This window comes from Thamnophis elegans, chromosome 4, assembly GCF_009769535.1.
Source record: "Thamnophis elegans isolate rThaEle1 chromosome 4, rThaEle1.pri, whole genome shotgun sequence".
NCBI lineage: Eukaryota > Metazoa > Chordata > Lepidosauria > Squamata > Colubridae > Thamnophis > Thamnophis elegans.
In genome coordinates this window covers 117,882,325-117,900,299 of record NC_045544.1, presented here as the reverse complement: position 1 = coordinate 117,900,299, position 17,975 = coordinate 117,882,325, and the positions used below count along the sequence as shown (strand labels likewise).

Below are 17,975 nucleotides of genomic sequence, written 5' to 3'. Positions count from 1 at the left end.
GGAATCATATATTTATTTCATATATGTTGAAGCTGTATTGGGCACCAGGAAAATATTCTGGGCCTGGAGTTGTGTAATGCTGAGTCGAATGAAAACCCTGCCTTCAATCAATCCAGTTTCTATCGATACATTTTCTGCTGAGTCTTCCTTTTATTTTTTTCCCCTTCCCCATAAAATCTACATCCCTGTGTGTGCGCGCGCAAAGGCTACTGAAACTGGGCTGGAAACTTTTAAAAGTCCCAGTAGATGGGGTGCTAGAAAGAATTAGAGCACCCGTTTGTTACATCTAGTGGTCACCTGACTATCTGCAGCCTGGGTGTGGTAGTTCTAATGCGTGCCTGCACATCTAAACACACACTAATTGTTCTTTGGCCATAAAAGCTGCTTCTGCTATTGCAGCATTCTCTTGGCTGAAAGAGGTCGGCCCATTGTTTGAATCCCAAGGCAAAATATGCTACATTTAAACACAAACACAAGTGTTTATTTAAGGGGAAAGAAGCCATAAGAGCACAGTGTCAGCAAGAGGAAGGAGTGGCTGGAGAACGTGTGGTAACAAGCATGGGTTGCATTAGGTTCTGCTGTACAATGTGTGCAGGTGGCTAGAAAGGAGTTAAAGCTTTAATTGGAAGGAGCAGCCAATGGAATATTGGGGGTGTGCCATCACTGGAGGCTTTCAAAGAGAAACTGGAAAACCATTTATCTGATAGGGACTCCTGCTTGAGCAGTGGGTAGGACTAGAAGACTTCCGAGGTCCCTTCCAACTCTATTATTTTATGTTTCAACAAATGCTAGTCCTTGGAGTTGAATAATGAGACAACTGCTAAATTCATATATATATGTATTTGGATGTATGTTTAAATAAGCATACATTTTACAAGTCTTGAAATTCAAACTGCATTTACCGTATGCCATCTACATTTCTACCATTACGCAGGTGACTTTGGTAACAGTTTTATATTAGTTTTAAATGAAGGATGAGATTACATGCAGAGCGTGTGTGTGTGTATTTATAAAATAAAATATTTGTCTTAATCCTATTGAACTTACTAGTTATGTTTGCACAAGAGTTTAAATTAATAATCCAATGGCATTTGTAAGACTTACTTCATTTTTGTTTTGAATCGGGTGTTTTATTTACTTGTCAAATGTATATAGCTGCTCATTTTCCGTACAGGTGACTCAGGATCAGGGGTGGGTTTCTACCAGTTCTAACCTCTCCTATAGAAGAGGTTCCACAAATCTACAGTGCTGTTTAGAACCGGTTCCAGCTCCTTCCCCCCGCCCATCCTCACATCATCAAGATGAAGAGCGAGAGGAGGAATTCTGGGAGTTGAAGTCCACAAGTCTTAAAGCTGTCAAGTTTGAACACCCCTGGGGTTTTTTTTCTAAAGGGTTAGGGGTGCAAGGGTCTTGTAACTTGACAGCTTTAAGACTTGCGTGCCTAAAATGCCAGAGTTTCTGAGCCAACATTTTGGTTGCTAAGCAAGAGCGTTGTTAAGTGAGTTTTGCCACATTTTACATGTTGGCCATGCCCACCCAGTCACATGGCTAGCAAGCCACTCCCACAAAGCAGGCTACACCTACAGAAGAGGTTCTAAAAATTTTTGAAACCCACCACTGACTCCGGGGGATGATAGAGGACAGGAAGGCCTGGAGGAATGTTGTCCATGGGGTTGTGTGCCTCAAATGCCAGAGTTTCTGAGCCAACATTTTGGTTGCTAAGCACGCCCACCCAGTCACATGACTGCCAAGCCACTCCCACTCAGTCACATGGCTGGCAAGCCACTCCCACAAAGCAGGCCACACCTACAGAAGAGGTTCTAAAAAAATTTGAAGCCCACCACTGCTCAGGATACAACATACAACAAAATAAGATTGTTATTGTTTTGTTCTGTTTAGTGGTTTAGCATGCTGAGTGAATCAATCAAACCCATTCATTTAGCTTATGAGGCTGGGTGCACCCAGGAAAAGGTAGATGGCACATCACAACAGATGTAGAAAGAGCAGACTTCGACTGAGTGGTTGTGAGCAGTATCTTGGCTTCTGGTGCTTTGATTGTAATCACTGTCTTGACTTTTTGCCCCCTTCATAAACAAGGAAGAGGCAGGGGAAAAACAACAGGCAGGAACAGGGAAGGGAGGCAGGCTTTATCCCAAAACTGCTTAATCTTTTGGTTGGCCACAGAGGTGAAATTAAAACATGACTAGACTGGGTTCCATCCATGCTTTTCATCTAGTCCAACTTTTTTCCTCTCTTATTTTATTGATAGGGGTTCCAGGTGCTGGAGCAGGAGTTCCAGGAGCAGGGTACTACCCAGGTAAGAATTAGCTAAGATGCTGAGCTTGTCCATCAGAAAGGTCAGCAGTTCGGCAGTTTGAATCCCTACCGTCATGTAATGGAGTGAGCTCCCGTTACTTGTCCCAGCTTCTGCCAATCTAGCAGTTCGAAAGCATGTAAAAATGCAAGTAGGAAAATAGGGATCACCTTTGGTGGGAAGGTAATAGCGCTGGGTGTGCCTTCAGCATTAAGTCATACTGGCCACATGACCACCGAGACATCTTCGGACAGCACTGGCTCTTTGGCTTTGAAACGGAGAGTCAGGAACATCTAGCGCATGTGTGCAAGGGGAACCTTTATTTTTAACTAAGTGTTAGAAATGCCATGATTGTGCAACTTTGGTGATGCACTGTGAGTGCCTGTTCACAATACCAATTTCAATCAAACTCAAACATTGAGCTAGAAAAGAAGCAGCCGGGGAGAAGACCACTATTTATTCATTCGCTGATTTATTCTGCATAATGACGTTATTTGTTGTGAGGTGAAATGGAATATTTGGAGTTTTTAATTCCCTGTGAATTTTCGGAGTATAAGACATATTGGAGTATAAGATGCACCAAGATTTTGAAGAGGCAAATTTTTTAAAAAAAGGTTTTGCATTCTGCAGACCTCCCAAAAATGGCCTGTTCACGAAAACAGGCCTGGGTTTTGTTTGTTTTTTCAAAAAGGGGCATGAATATCCTTTAGGAGACTTGTAGAGTGCTCTTGGGGGGTGGGGTGGTAAAAATGAGCAAAAAATGGCCCATTTTTTTTGCGAAAACAGGCCCATTTTTTGTCAAAAAAGGGCATGCATAGCTTTTAGGACAGTGTTTCTCAACCTTGGTGACTTTAAGTCCTGTGGACTTCAACTCACTGTTTTAGGAGGCTTATAGAGTGCTCCTGGGGGCTGGGGGAGGCAAAATTGAGCAAAAATCACCCCGTTTTTCACTCCTTTCTGCCCTTCCCAGCCCCCAGGAGCACTCTGGAGGCCTCCTAAAGGCTATGCATGGCCATTTTGGTGAAGGTGGTGGGGTTTTGGGAGGCAAAAAATGCTTTATTTAGTGTATAAGACGCACTCAGATTTTCAGCCTCTTTTGTGAAGGAAAAAGATGCATCTTATACTCTGAAAAATACGGTATTTTTCTTAGTTTTCCACTACAAGAAAATGGGATGGGAATGTTAGAGTAGTATATTTTTATATGTTGCAGGAGATTGCAGAACAAATCATAATATCTCAGGCATTTTCTGATATTATAAAAAAAAAATCACATAGCTCAATGTGGGGACTGGTGTTTCAGACAGCACCATCTATCCTCTTGATCAATGAAAATTTATAGCCTTCTGATGTGTGGACTTCAGCTCCCAGAATTCTTTTTTTTAAAAAAAATATGTTTTATTGGTGCATTTTTTCCATTAAAAACAAAAAATCCCATAACTATCTGAACAGTGTGTTGTCTGTGCATAATTAATTTTAAGTAAAGGTACAACAATAACCATAATCATACTAGTAATCTTAATAAACATATCAATATTAATCATAAGATAGTAAAACAATTAGTTTATCCATCTTGCAATATTTTCGATAGATTTTTATTATCTTTTTGAATCCTTTTTAAATTCTAACCTGTTAACCATTGGTAAAATGTATCTCATGTTTAAAAAAATTTCTATTTCTTCCTTTTCTTTTATCTTAAGTGTCAATCTCCTAGAATTCTTAAGCCAGCATCACTGGTTAGGGAATTCTGGGAGTTGAAGTACATGCAGATGAATATTGCCAAGGTTGAGAAACACTGATCTAGATGGATCCACTTTAAATAATGGCATCTTGTAATGTTTCAAGGACGCCTTTTTCCATATCTGCCTTAGAATATAGGGGATATTCCTTAGATAGATTCAAATCTTCACTTTGCACCAAATATGCATTTATAAAATAGGCTCATAACAATGTTGGTATTTCACATGGGGTGGAGGTGGGGGATCTCTCGTGATCTTCTATCCAGACAGATTCTGCCTTCTTATTTCTTCACTTTGGAGAGTTTGATAAGATCACAGGGGAACACTAAAAAAAATGTAAATCACTGTGTGATTTTATCTTGCTTTCATTGGCAATTCGTTTGCACTTATCGTTTTATCCAAAAACCATCTGCAAGCTCATTTCCCTTCCTTGCCTTAGTTATTGCCCTATTGTGCTGTTTCTTTTCTTCACAAAATTAAGGATGTTATTAATGGATAAATAAATCTATGTATGCCCAATTTCTTTAAAAAAGCATTTTTCAGAATGCTTTGTCAAATTCCCTTAAGTGGGAAGTGCACAATACAGATATGAACATACTTGGCTCAGAACTCCTACTTGTGGGGGAAAAACAACTAATATAATATCATGGTTGGGGCTAGTGTTTTATATGCTTTATTGAAATGACTAAGAATTGTTTAAAATCCTTGCTTTCTGCAGGAACAGCTGGCATTGGAGGCCTAGGGGGCCACGGCGGCACAGGTAAGCCTCTAACGGAGTAGAACAAGATTCCTTGCGGGGTTTGCTTATAAAATAATGCTATTTTGAAAAATAATACATACAGTGGAGCAAATGAACATCTCTTCTTCCTCTCTGATAATGCTAGAATTTGGTGGTATCCAATTCAGTGGTTCGAATCCCTAGTGCTATGTAACGGAGTGAGCTCCCATTACTGTCCCAGCTTCTGCCAACCTAGCAGTTCGAAAGCATGTAAAAATGCAAGTAGAAAAATAGGAATCACCTTTGGTGGGAAGGTAACAGCATTCTGTGCGCCTTCGGCATTTAGTTATACCGGCCACATGACCAAGGAGACGTCTTCGGACAGCGCTGGCTCTTCGGCTTTGAAACGGAGATGAGCACTGCCTCCTAGAGTAGGGAATGAGTAGCACATATCTGTGAGGGCAACCTTTACCTTTTAAGAAATGCAAAGGAAAATATATAAAGGGGGGAAAAAACTCCTGATGGTGATATCTATACAACAGGGAACAACCTAGGGTGGCATTTCCAAAAAGCTGCAAAAGTCAACAGTTACCTAGTTGGCTCATAAGAAATCTGGTTGGAAATGAGCCAGTTTGGTCTAGTGGTTAAGGCACCAAGCTAGAAAGCAGGAGGCTGTGAGTTCTAGTCCTGCCTTAAGTACGAAAGCCAACGAGGTGACCTTGGGTCAAGCATTCTCTCTCAGGCCAACCCACCTCACAGGGATGGTGTGGATAAAATATGAGGAGGAAGGAGTATTGTGTATGTTCTCTGCCTTGAGTTACTTCTAAAAAATAATAGTCAAGGAAAATAAATAAATACATGAATAAATAAGACTGTCATGAAGTTCACTGATCCAGACTTCTACGTGAAGAGTTTGCACCACTTCTGAATCACTGCCATACTTCTGTGGTGTTCAACCTCAGCTGCCACAACCATCTAAAAGGTCCTATAAGAGGAATGGTAGTTTTCCTGCTTTGCATCTCACCTCAGTAACCTGAGGAAAAGGAGGAGTGAAATTGCCAGATTCCTTTGTGTACAGTATTGTAAACACAAGGGTGGTGAGAGAATCAGAGGTGGGTTCCTACCAGTTCAGACCGGTTCGGCTGAACCGGTAGTAACTTGGAGGCCTGGGTCACTGGAACTGGCAGTGACCCGGGCCTGCCACATCCCCGAACTGGTTTTCTTGGCGGCACCATGGGTGCCACCATCTTTTTTTTGCCTTCTGCGCATGTGCAGAGCAATTTTTGCTGCACTGCGCATGCACGCAAAGCACACAAAGAGCGCGAGGCATGCAAAGCATGTGCGCGCATGCAGCACGTCCCTGAGCAAACCAGCAGTAGCGGCAGCGGGAACCCACCCCTGGAGAAAATCTAAGGATCCAAGGCAACTCTGGCAGAGAAGTAGTTTTGGCTCTTTTTTTTTTCATTGTGAACTTGGCAGTCACAGTTACAGATATTTTTTTTAAGTTGGCTTTTGAAGAAATGGGGAGTGGAAATATAGTATTATGGAAATACTCCCAGGCAAGGTTTCTCAGCCTAATCTATTTTCCAGAGTTGTAGGTGGTCCCTGGAATAGACAAACATTGTTTAGAAAAGGAATTGCATTCATATATTGCATGTCCACGCATGTTTCTATGCTGCAGAAGAAAGTTTGTCACTGGGGTAATGGCTGCTATCTCAGCATTCGTTCTGCTGCACTGCTGAGATAAGGCCAGCAGAGATACTGACTTTCCAGAAAGGTGTGCATCCTGAGGAACCCACCATAAAGTCCTTGGTCTTCAAGAAGGGACTGAGAAAAATTGCTTCTTTTTTGATGTTCTTCCACAGGAGCTGGCATTGGAGGTGGACTTGGAGGAACAGGTGAGCCATTGTCTCAACTAATTAGGCTTCATTCAACCTCGCAGGTTGTTCAACCTGCATCTAGCCAACTGTAGTTGAACTCAAATAGCTGGGGTAAGCAGAAATCAACAGAGCGGTAGACTAGATCAGGAAGTTGAAAGCCTATTCTAAAAAAAGACAAAGACAAATTAATTCCATACTGTTGCAAGAAAAGACACAGACATGAAGTCAACAGGAGCCAAACCCACTATGAAAGAATTTTTTACCTATCTTCACAATCTGTAAGTCTATTGTGATTACAGCTTCCATAATTTCCAGCTTCTGTGGAATCTAGTAGGTTCTTCTCCTTCAACAGTCTATTAAAAAGAAACCCAATATTGTGGGGAATAGATTCATTTTGTATAAAATTCTACTGATATAACATAAACAGCATTTAAATATACTGTATATAATACATTCTGTATATGTACACATTATAATGTATTATATTACCTACACAGTTTCCATAACCTTTAATTCGATGAAATGGTATAGGGCAAAATGTTTTCAACCAAAATACCTCAAATAACTAACAGAAAGTGTCCAGGACCTGAGTCCCATGACTGCCATGGAATTGAAATTTGGACAAATTTTATAAAACAGAATGACACAGAAATTATAATACAAAAGGCCATAAAACATCTTCTTGCCAATGTATGACTAAGCTATGCAGTTCCACGTGGGCTACCTTCAAGGTAGACACATCTTTGAAGATCTCCTTGAATTTAAAAAAAAACTTTTCAAGCACACTAGAAGCTTTGCCATTATTGAGGACTCTGGTAAGGAAATATCTCCGAGACGCTGACCCTATGGGTCACAGCTTGGGTTTATTCAGTAAACCACAGCTCAATAACGGTTTAGATAAGGAGTGCCAACTCAACTGGGGCTTCCTAGTTAACAATTGACACACACAATTGTTCCCATCAAAAATGAATGGTGCTTTTTTTTTTTTACAGGTGGCCTATATCCAGCAGGTGCCTATCCTGCTGGATCTGCCGCTGCAGCCTATAAAGCCGCCGCTAAAGCTGGTAAGTCGACGTTGCTGTCCCCCGTTGACCTCATGTTCAGTATTCTGATTCCATTTTGTCTTGCCACAGACCAGACTTGGGCAAAAATCATGGATGAAGTCAGGGGTGGCCTTCAAAAATTTTAGCAAGGGGTTCTCTGCTCGGTTGCTGGGTGGGTGTGGCCATGGTGAACGTGGCCTAGTTGGGCTCCTGCTCCACAGTGGGGAGGTTTTGCCCTCCCCAGGCTCCAGAGGCTTTCCTTGAGCCTCCAGGAGGGCAAAAACAGCCTCCCCAGGCACTGTTCCCTCTAAGGTGCGCGGCTGTGCGGCCGCGCACATGGCAAGAAAACACCGCGCAGGACTTCTCAACTCCCGCGCAGTGATTTCCACAGGCTCCGGAAGCTGGGGAGGAGGTCCTTTGCAGGCTGGACTAACTGCTGCTGCCTCCTCCTCCTCTAACAGCACCGCCAGATTTGCTGCCCGGCGCTGCGGCTTTGAGTAGCCTTTGAGGCTACGGGAGCCAGTAGGAAGGGGGCGGAGGGGCAGGAGCAGGAAAAAAAGCCCCGATAGCCTGTGGGAGATAGGGAAGTAGGCATTAACAGTAAGTTTCTAAAGGATAACTCAGCACGAAGGAAGCCGAGGGAAGGAAGCCGTTTTCTAGTGAACGGAGTTTCGGAGAGAGGAGAGCCAGTCCAGGACAACCTTCCCCCCACTTCCCTCTCTGTTGTCCCCCTCCCCTCGCTCCATTGCAAGACTCAGCGAGACTCACCCAGAGCCTGCGGGGAAGGGCCGGCGCTTAACGCTGAGAATTGCCAAATTTGGCTCCGTTTCTGTCTTGCCTAGGCAGCAAAGGAGGAAAAAAGAAGCGGGAAGGCCTGGCAGGTGAGAAAGGGAAGGATTTAAAGAAAGCCCGATTCCACCCCGCTATCATTTACCCAGGCACTCCAGCGCCTTCCTCGGGAGTTTGAGACATCCCCCACCATCCTGTAAGAAGGATTCCCCCCTCCAAAGACGCCCCCTCCTTAAAGAATTTCCCCTTCAAAAGAATTAACAAGAAAAGACGCCTCTATCAAAAGGGGAAAATTTTCCCTGAAAATAAGAAACAATCCATGCCTCTCCCTTGGTGTCTCGATCAGCGATAGCAATAAATAGCCTCAGGCACTATTTACACCTCCAAAGCAGCGGCCCCCAACTTTTGGGGCACTGCTGCTAGCCAGACTATCTTGTTTCTCCTCATAACCCATTGATATTTTCTTTTAAAAAATAGAATATTTTATTGGCCAAATGTAAATGGACACGCAAGGCATTTGTCTCTGGTGCAAAAAGTCTCAGTGTACAAACAACAAAGTAATATAATCATAATACTGATACTAATAAGAGATGGCAGCAGAAAAGATGTTATATAACACTTTTAATTAAGCAGGTACCTTGAATAAACATAACTTTGAGTTTCAAATAATACTGATTTCATTGTTGTCTTAGGTGACATCTGTGAAAAAAATTCAGGTGCTCAGGCATGAAAATGTGCCGCTCAAACACTATACTTTTCTGCTCACACTGAAAAAAAATTAGAGGGAACATTGTCCCCAGGCCAGGGGTGGGTTCCAGCTGCTGCTACTGCCGGTTTGCTCAGGGACGCGACATGCTACGCGTGCATGCGCAGTACCGGAAAAAATGCTTATGCGCAGAAGCAAAAAAAAAAAGATGGTGGCAATTTTGGCGCCATCGAGAGAACCAGTTTGGGGGTGTGGCAGGCCGAGTTACTACCTACTTGGCCGAACTGGTCTGAACCAGTAGAAACCCACTTCTGCCTCAGACTCTGGAGGCCCTCTGAAGGCTGGAAACGGGTCCATTTCCAGCCTTCCTGAACTTCCAATAAGCCCATTTTTAGCCCTCCCCGAGCCTCCACCCATGCCTTACACTTACCTGCATCCAAAACGGGCTGCATGGGGACTCATGGAAGGGAAGGGCTGGGCGGGGCCAGCCAGGAGTGGGATTTGGGGATTCTCCGAACTGGACAGAGTCTTAGCTAGAGGTTCTCGCGAACCCCTGCGAACCCAGCAAAGGTCTATTCAATTCCTCTTTACCTTTCTTGGCTTTCTTGGTATTGGATGCCAAGTCCTACATCACTCTCTTGTTCTTATAAGGTCATTTTTTAACCTTTCTTTTCCCCATCTTGGTTTATAGATGGTAACTCTTAGTGGTTCCTGATATAATTAATTCTCAACTTAACGAACAGAAGGTACTTACAACTTGGTTCCAAACTTCCCCCTTGTGGTCACTTAAACACATTTTGGGTGTGTTTATGGCCACTGCGCTTATGGCCACTTACCAAAACCTGCGGTCATGTGACCAGGATTATGACAATTTTGCCGAAGACTAGACTGCTTGCAGTTTTTAGCAAAAACACTCCTTGGGGGACCAATGGGTTTGCTTAACATTCGTAGAGTTCACTTAGCAACTGCCACAAAAATGATTGTAAAATTGGCTCCATTCATATGATGACCCACTTTATGAATGTCTTGAACTGTATTGGGCAGACTCCATTATAGTCACATGTTAAGGACTACATGAACAGAAGCCATTGCATTGTATTTCCTGCCCTTAGAGCAGGGGTGTCAAACTCCATTTCATTGAGGGCTGCATCAGGGATGTGTTTAACCTCAGGGGACCGGAGTGGGCGTGGGCAGGGTGGGCATGGCCAGCTTGACGTCCCTCGTGTTGAGGGTGCCTATGGGAGCCCATTTTCAGCCAGCGAAAATGGGCTCCCAAGCTCTGTTTTCAGCTGTGACAGCCTCCTGGAACCCTCTGCCACCAAAGCCGGAGCTCGGGAGGGCCAAGTGCAGCCCCCCTGAGCTCTGTTTTTACTGGCAGAGGCACTGTGGGCCAATACTTCACTGTTTTCAGGGTGGCCCTGCGGGCCAGCTCTAAATGAATGGTGTTGTCCCAACTCCAACTCCTCCTCCTTCTCCTCCTCCTCTGCTTCTGCTTCTTCAGATGATCATGTATAATAAAAAAAACCTAACCCAAACCAAAGAAACAAGGGGGAGGGGAATAGAAGATGCCGTACAAGAAAAACTTGGGAAAATTGTCTCTTAAAATACAACAAATGATCTCTTCTTCCTATTTCCCACTTCTTATCTATAAATAAATCCATAAAAACCTCATCATTTCATTTCTGATGCCAGCAAAATTCCATTAAAGGTTAACAGAGATACAGCTTATCTATTTTAGCCTCGATCAAATAAACCAATTTTATATTCCTCCCTTTTACTTCTAACGATCTTAAATCCCTTCAAATAATGGCCTAGAACTTGATTTTTCGTGTTTTCTTTATCCCTTCTTACAAAACTTTTCTTTGTCTTTGTGTGAGTGGGCAAACAGTGAGAAGAGTACTCCTGTGGGAGCAGCAAATTCTATTTTGTGTCATCCTAAATATTTTTTTATTTTTGATATATTTATATTTTATTTATTCATATTTCCTATTTCTAAACCATATCACCCTCTTAGATATAAGAAGTCTAGATAGAAGGGAATCATTAACTTCATCCCAACACCAACCTAGTCCTCAAATCTCCATAAGTGTGTATTTTATCATCTTCAGGACTTGGTGTACCTGGTGGTGGCTTAGGCGGACAACCTGGAGGTGGCACAGGTGGACTACCTGGAGGTGGCATAGGCGGACTACCTGGAGGTGGAGGTGGAGGTCTACCTGGAGGTGGCTTTGGTGGACTACCTGGAGGTGGAGGTGGAGGTCTACCTGGAGGTGGTGTGAGCGGATTACCTGGTAGGTGTATTAACCTGGAATGATTATCTTTTCAACCTTTCTGCACCCAAAAATCTTAGCTCTGAACAAGAACGGTTGTCCAGTAAGTCCAATGTCAACTCCTTCCAATCACATGATTCAAACTAGGAGAAAGTTGGAGGTACCGTCTCTTGACTTTGCTTATCAAGTTACAGAAGCAGTTTATGGTGGAGTGGAAACCATGAAACAAAAATTCTCCACTAGAGCTCCATTCCCCCACATACAGTACTTGTCTTGGTCATTGGGCAAGGAGAGGAAGTGGTATTGTGTGCGTCATGACACCACAGTGGAAATACTGTAATATAAAATATCTACTTGCATTATTTTGGGTCATTGTGCAATGGCATTGTGGTGGTTTCCACCAGATGTAAAGTTGGTCACTGAATTTCTCATTTTTTATACTGTTGTGGGGAAAATGACCATTTAAATAAAGAACCTTTCCACAATAGAACAATACATTAAATTATATAATCAAAAAGTCTGGGTTCACAAAACACGCTAAATCACTAAAGACCCTACAAAAGTAGACACTATCTAAGCCAGTGTTTCTCAACCTAGGCAACTTGAAGATGTCCGGACTTCAACTCCCAGAATTCCCCAGCCAGCATTCGCTGGCTGGGGAATTCTGGGAGTTGAAGTCCCGACATCTTCAAGTTGCCAAGGCTGAGAAACACTGATCTAAGCTACCATTAGGACATAAAGTGACTTGGTTAAGCATGCTACTTGAAGCTACCTTTTATGTGTACATAACCATGATACCCTGGAAGCGCCATCTATCTCCAATTACTTCTTCTTTTAAATGAACTACTGTAATTGGAGATGGGTGGCTTTTCTGTGGTATCAATTGGATTGATGTTAAGTGCTAACTCCTCTGAAATTTCTCATCTGTCGAATAGACAGAAGACATATGGCATATTAGCATCACCAACTTGATGATGTTAATATGCCATGTTTAGAGAGCTTTTTTTTTTTTTATTTTTAAAGGATTTCAGAAATCTAATAATCAGTGATTGCAGATGATGGCAATCTTCATATCACATTCCAGAATTCTTCCCGTGCATCTCAGCCTACCAACCTTGCATTTGCTCAGTTGGGAATTGGCAGGTGGCCAAGCACAAAGTTGTTTAATAAGTTTATGCAAATTGCAGTATTTTTTTTTAAATTGTAAACTCATCTTAAGAGTTTAATAATAAAAGAACAGTAGCATTGGGGGTCGTTCAACATTGGAATTGGTTAGTGGGTTAACCGAGAAGCATATTAATTTGTCCTTTTGTGCTTCTTGCCTTTAGTGTTGTATTTAATGTTTTTAATATTTTAATGTTTATGATTTTTAACTGTAAGCCACCCAGAGTGACTTTTCAGAATGACATGGGCAGTATATAAATTTAATAGAGAAACAAAATGAAATAAAGTTGCTCATTAAATACCCATTGAAATCATGGCCTGTTAAATTCTGCTCCATAGCCCGTCATGTTTTAACTTGTTTAGGCCAAAATAAATCAATCCTTTCTAACTAACCCTTGAAATACTTTTCCTGATTTTGACTTGCATAATCTCACAAAGACTGCATGATCCAACAGAAAGCACCTTTGCACTGCTACTTAACAACATTTCCTTTTTGCATCTGGAGTTGTTGGGGGGGGGGGGGTTGGACCACAGCAAAAAGAAGAAGACAAATATGTATGCTGGACCTGAGGCTTTTGCACTGTATCAACTACCGGTCTCTTTTGCTCCCACAGGTGCTGGTGGTGGAGTCAAGCCTGGGAAAATCCCTGGTAGGTCAGCAGTTGCTCCAAGAAACTTCAGCTCAAATAAGGATGAGTGCTCTGAATTTTAATAACACGTTAATTAGCTGGGAGAGTAAGTGGGCTATGAAAACTGAAGGCATAATGTGGGGTTCCTCTTTTGCTCTCTGATTTATAGGATTAGGTGGCTAATCACAGCGGAGTCTAGATGAACAACGTTTTGTCTTCCATTTATAACATTACTTCCACTCCATGTCCATCTGGGAAACTAATAGTCTTTTCAAACAAATAGAAGAACCTAACATTGTCATAAAAATAGCAGAATACCGGTACTGTATACCAAAGACAAATTCCTTGTGTGTCCAATCACACTTAGCCAATAAAGAATTCTATTCTATTCTATTCTATTCTATTCTATTCTATTCTATTCTATTCTATTCTATTCTATTCTATTCTATTCTATTCTAGTGCTTTGGTGTAAACAATACATTTGGTTTAGGGATAATATCATTACTTACCTATTTTTTCTACATGTGGGGGTTTGTTTGGCAGCTAACAAACAGTCTTTTTTCCCCATCAAAAATAGTCAAAAGGGGCCAAAAGGACCCAATTCTAAATAGAACAGCAATCAACAATCTTCAGTGGATGAGAAACAACCCCATTGAATAGTATGAACTGACTAGTTCATATAGTATTTAAGAATATTTGGTTAAAAGGTGGCCTTAATCAGTTTTGTGGGCCTTATTCCTATCTAAGTAGCTACATATTTAACCTGACCACTGAATTAATCCATTTTCTAAGCTTGCAACCAGAAACCAGCTAAACAGTCCGGGCTCATGGTACATATCAGGGCACAGTAAAATTACTCAGCCATTAACTGACTTGATTAAGAGTATTGTGCCATTTAGTCTTCTGCCCAATGCAAGCAAGTCTTGAGTGGCTTGAGTTTTAGGGCCTCTGGTTCTGTTGGTTTTCCATGTTTACTTCTACATGGGATTGCACTTCTCCCAATAGAACTGGAACGCAATCTGGAAATCAACTGGATCTCCTGCTTGAAGAGCAGATAACAACCTTGGGGAGGAGAGGTTTTGTACAACTTTATTTGTGTGTCAGTTGTAGCTTTCCTGGGATAGGAGGCCCTGATCATAATTACTTTTACAGTTATCTCCAAAGTGAATTAGCACAACGCAAATGTTTCAGAATGCAGCAATGTGAACTGTTACGAGTATGTTTTGGTATATTCATGCTATGCCTCTACTCCACAATCTGTATTGACTCCCAGGGTGTTTTTGGATGAGTTCAAGGCGCTGATTGTCACCTATAGCTCCCTTCAGGACAAGGAACCAGGTTACTGTCTTTGCAAGACTACCTTCCCCCACTATTTCTACCCATCACATTTAATCCAAGAGGAATCAATTTGGCTCCCCTCAATTAAAGAATGGGATCTGTTCTATTGCAATGCTGGCCTTTCGGAAAGTGCTGAAGATCTAGAGGTGTTCCGGGGCATGGGGGTCAGGCAGGCTGATGGCTTCTGAGACATCATTGGGTATAATTGGGTTTGTTCTCAGTGATCATTAGATGTTTTTACATTTTTTGCTGTTATTGTTCATCTATACAAGTTGACTGGATAGATAGATAGATAGATAGATAGATAGATAGATAGATAGATAGATAGATAGATGGATGGATGGATGGATGGATGGATGGATGGATGGATGGATGGATGGATGGATGGATGGATGGATGGATGGATGGATGGATGGATGGATGGATGGATGGATGGATGGATGGATGGATGGATGGATGGATGGATGGATGGATAGATAGATAGATAGATAGATAGATAGATAGATAGATAGATAGATAGATAGATAGATAGATAGCTAGATAGATAGATAGATGATAGATAAATTTAACATCAGTCATTGTTGATTTGATGCTCTCCAGGTGCGTTTAATTTTGCAGAATTCCAAAGTAGCATAAACACTTGAGAATTCTGGAAATTGAAGTCCCTGCACAAACATTGATTGGCATAAATGGTCTTGCCTTGCTATCTTAGTGAGAAATAGAGGCACTAGCTAATGGATAATTTAAAGAGGAAATGCCTATTGAGACTAAACTGCTTTAGGACTTACTTGGAAGGTTTATAATTCTGTACACAGGTAAACAAAAATGAAAGTGTTGAAGAAAGGAAGCTAAAATCAATTCAGCAGGTGTTTTCGACTGGGTAGAAACTACCGGTAGTTAACCTAGTGACTTTGAACCTCACCTAGTTAAAATTCTTGCCCAGAGCTTTTTAACTCACAAACTCTCTTAGCATTACCCAAGAAGTTTGCTACAGTCTTCTGGGATGTTATTTCAGCTTCCCAAGGCAATGTCCCAAATTAGCAGGTGGTTCTCGATCCAAGTAAAGTATTAACCAAACCAAGGCTGATCTTGCTTAGCTTCTAAGATCAGTTTTGTACTGCCATCTGCTGAGACCATTAAATTGACTCCAAGAACGAATGAGATAATTTTTCTAGTTAAGGCATTTGAACCAACTATAATTCCCCAGTCGGTGAAAGTCATGGAAGGAAGAATGGCAGCATCTATCTTCTATGTTTGACAGGTGTTGGAATTCCAGGAGTCTTCCCTGGAGGCGTACTTCCTGGCACAGGTGAGTTTGGCCTGCATAAAGGCCATCCCTCCCTCCTTTCAGCAACATGATGTTGATTGCATAGGTGCAAATTTAGCACATTTCAAGGAACCAAAAGATAATAATGGAGCACTTGCAATTTAGCATGTGAGATAAAAAGACTCAAATTTTTTGACAGTTAGAACAATTAATCAGTGGAATGACTTGCGTCCAGAACAGTGGTGGGTTTCCAATTTTTTTTCGTGACCCGTCAAAAGCGCGGAGGACAAAATCGCGCTCGACGAAAGCGCGCATGTGACGTCATCACAGCGTGACGAAAAAAATTAAAAATTTAAATAAAATTAAAATTAAAGCAAGCCGATTCACATAAAGGTAAGGGTTAGGGTTAGGGTTAGGGTTAGGGTTAGGTTAAGGGTTAGGGTTAGGTTTAGAGCGTTAGCGTTAGGTTTAGCGTTAGGTTAAGGGTTAGCGTTAGGTTTAGCGTTACGTTAACGGTTAGGTTTAGGGTTAGATTTAGGGTTAGGTTAAGGGTTAGGTTTAGGGTTAGGTTTAGGGTTAGGTTTGGGGGGGTTAGGGTAAGGTTTTAGCTTTATTTTTACATTTTTCGATCACAGCGCGATGTTTTCGTCGCGCTGTGATGACGTCAAATGCGCGCTTTCGTCGAGCGCGATTTTGTCCTCCGCGATTTTGTGGTAGAACCTTTTTTTTACTACAGGTTCGCTCATGCACACATGCGCACTTATTTGTGTGCGCTCAACTCTTCTGCGCATGTGCAGAAGCGTCTGGGTGGGTGGATGGAACCTCCCTTCGCTGTTACTACCAATTCACCTGATCCAGGCTGAACCGGGAGCAACCCACCTCTGCTCCAGAAGTTATTAATTCTCCAACTCTGGAGGATTTTAAGGCTGAACAGCCATTTGTCTGAAATGGTATAGGTGCTCCTGCTTGAGCTGGGGGTTGGACTAGAAGATCTCCAAGGTCCCTTCCAACTCTGTTATTTTGTTATTCTGTTAAACTAAAACTTTAAACCTTTCCATATATGTCAGGATACCGCTATCCAGGTCTAGGAGTCTTGCCAGGAGTGGCATCTGGAACAGGTGTCAAACAGAAAGTCCCAGGTAAGTGGCATTTCCACCCCAAAAGCTATTGTTTATAGCAAGGTTTTGTTGGGATCTTATAATTCACTGATTCTCAAACATTTTGGTCTCAGGGCCCCTTTACGGTCTTAAAATTGATTGAGGACTCCGAAGAGCTTTGGTTTATGTGGATTGTATCTCTTGATGTTTACCGTATTAGAAAATAAAACGGAAGAGTTGTAAAATATTTATTCATTTGACTTGACACTGGGTTCCCTAGACCATACTTTAAGAACTGCCCTTCTAATTCACACTGTGATTTATTTACCTCTGTCTCTGTGTGTGCGAGGATTGCGTGTGCCTCAATGTATGTGCATGTGCACAGACGCACGTGTGAGAGTGCAAAATAATACCTGCAAATACCTTCAGTCTCAGTATTGATATCTGAAAAGAACTTGAATCTCAGGGTAGCTTATTATCCAAAAGCAATCACATTACAAGTTATCCTTATTTAATGACCACACCGATGAATGTTGAGCCTTATGACAGTCCTGAATGAGTAGTAGTTACGACTGATCATTGCACTTACATTGGCTGCAGACCCAGCTTGCAGTTATGATGTTGCAACACCCCACTATCATCTGATCTCCATTTGCAACCTTCTTTGCTGTGGCCACCTAACAAAATCAACGAGGAAAGAGGGGTAGAGAGGGTGGGAGAGAGGATTGGAGGGAGGGTGAGATGGAAGGGAGGGAGTGTATTGGGAGAGAGGAGTGATAGAGGGGGAGGGGAAGTAGGGTAGAGGGGAATGTTGGAGGGAAGAACGAAAGTTGGAGGGGGGCGAAAGAAAGGGTGTATGGTGGGTCGAAGTGGTATATTGGGTTTGTATTTTGGGGGGTATTGTTGACAAGAGGGAGGGCTGTGTTTATTGTTCAATGTTATATGCCCCGGTTATGCACAGTATATATGTGACTGTACGAAATGAAATGAAAATAAAACATATTTACACATTAAAATCAACGAG

General features: G+C 42.1%; 1 protein-coding gene across 5 annotated transcripts in view; it reads left to right on the top strand.

The window, feature by feature from the left end:
* ELN (elastin) overlaps positions 1-17,975 on the top strand; it is a 108,389-nt gene that overhangs the window by 42,282 nt on the left and 48,132 nt on the right. For all 5 annotated transcript variants that reach the window (XM_032216305.1, XM_032216308.1, XM_032216306.1 and 2 more), the window contains exons 2-9: positions 2,270-2,317; positions 4,769-4,810; positions 6,634-6,666; positions 7,641-7,712; positions 11,295-11,477; positions 13,235-13,270; positions 15,849-15,896; positions 16,922-16,993. In XM_032216305.1, coding sequence (XP_032072196.1) covers positions 2,270-2,317; positions 4,769-4,810; positions 6,634-6,666; positions 7,641-7,712; positions 11,295-11,477; positions 13,235-13,270; positions 15,849-15,896; positions 16,922-16,993 — 534 coding nt within the window. The remainder of the gene's footprint in view (positions 1-2,269; positions 2,318-4,768; positions 4,811-6,633; positions 6,667-7,640; positions 7,713-11,294; positions 11,478-13,234; positions 13,271-15,848; positions 15,897-16,921; positions 16,994-17,975) is intronic.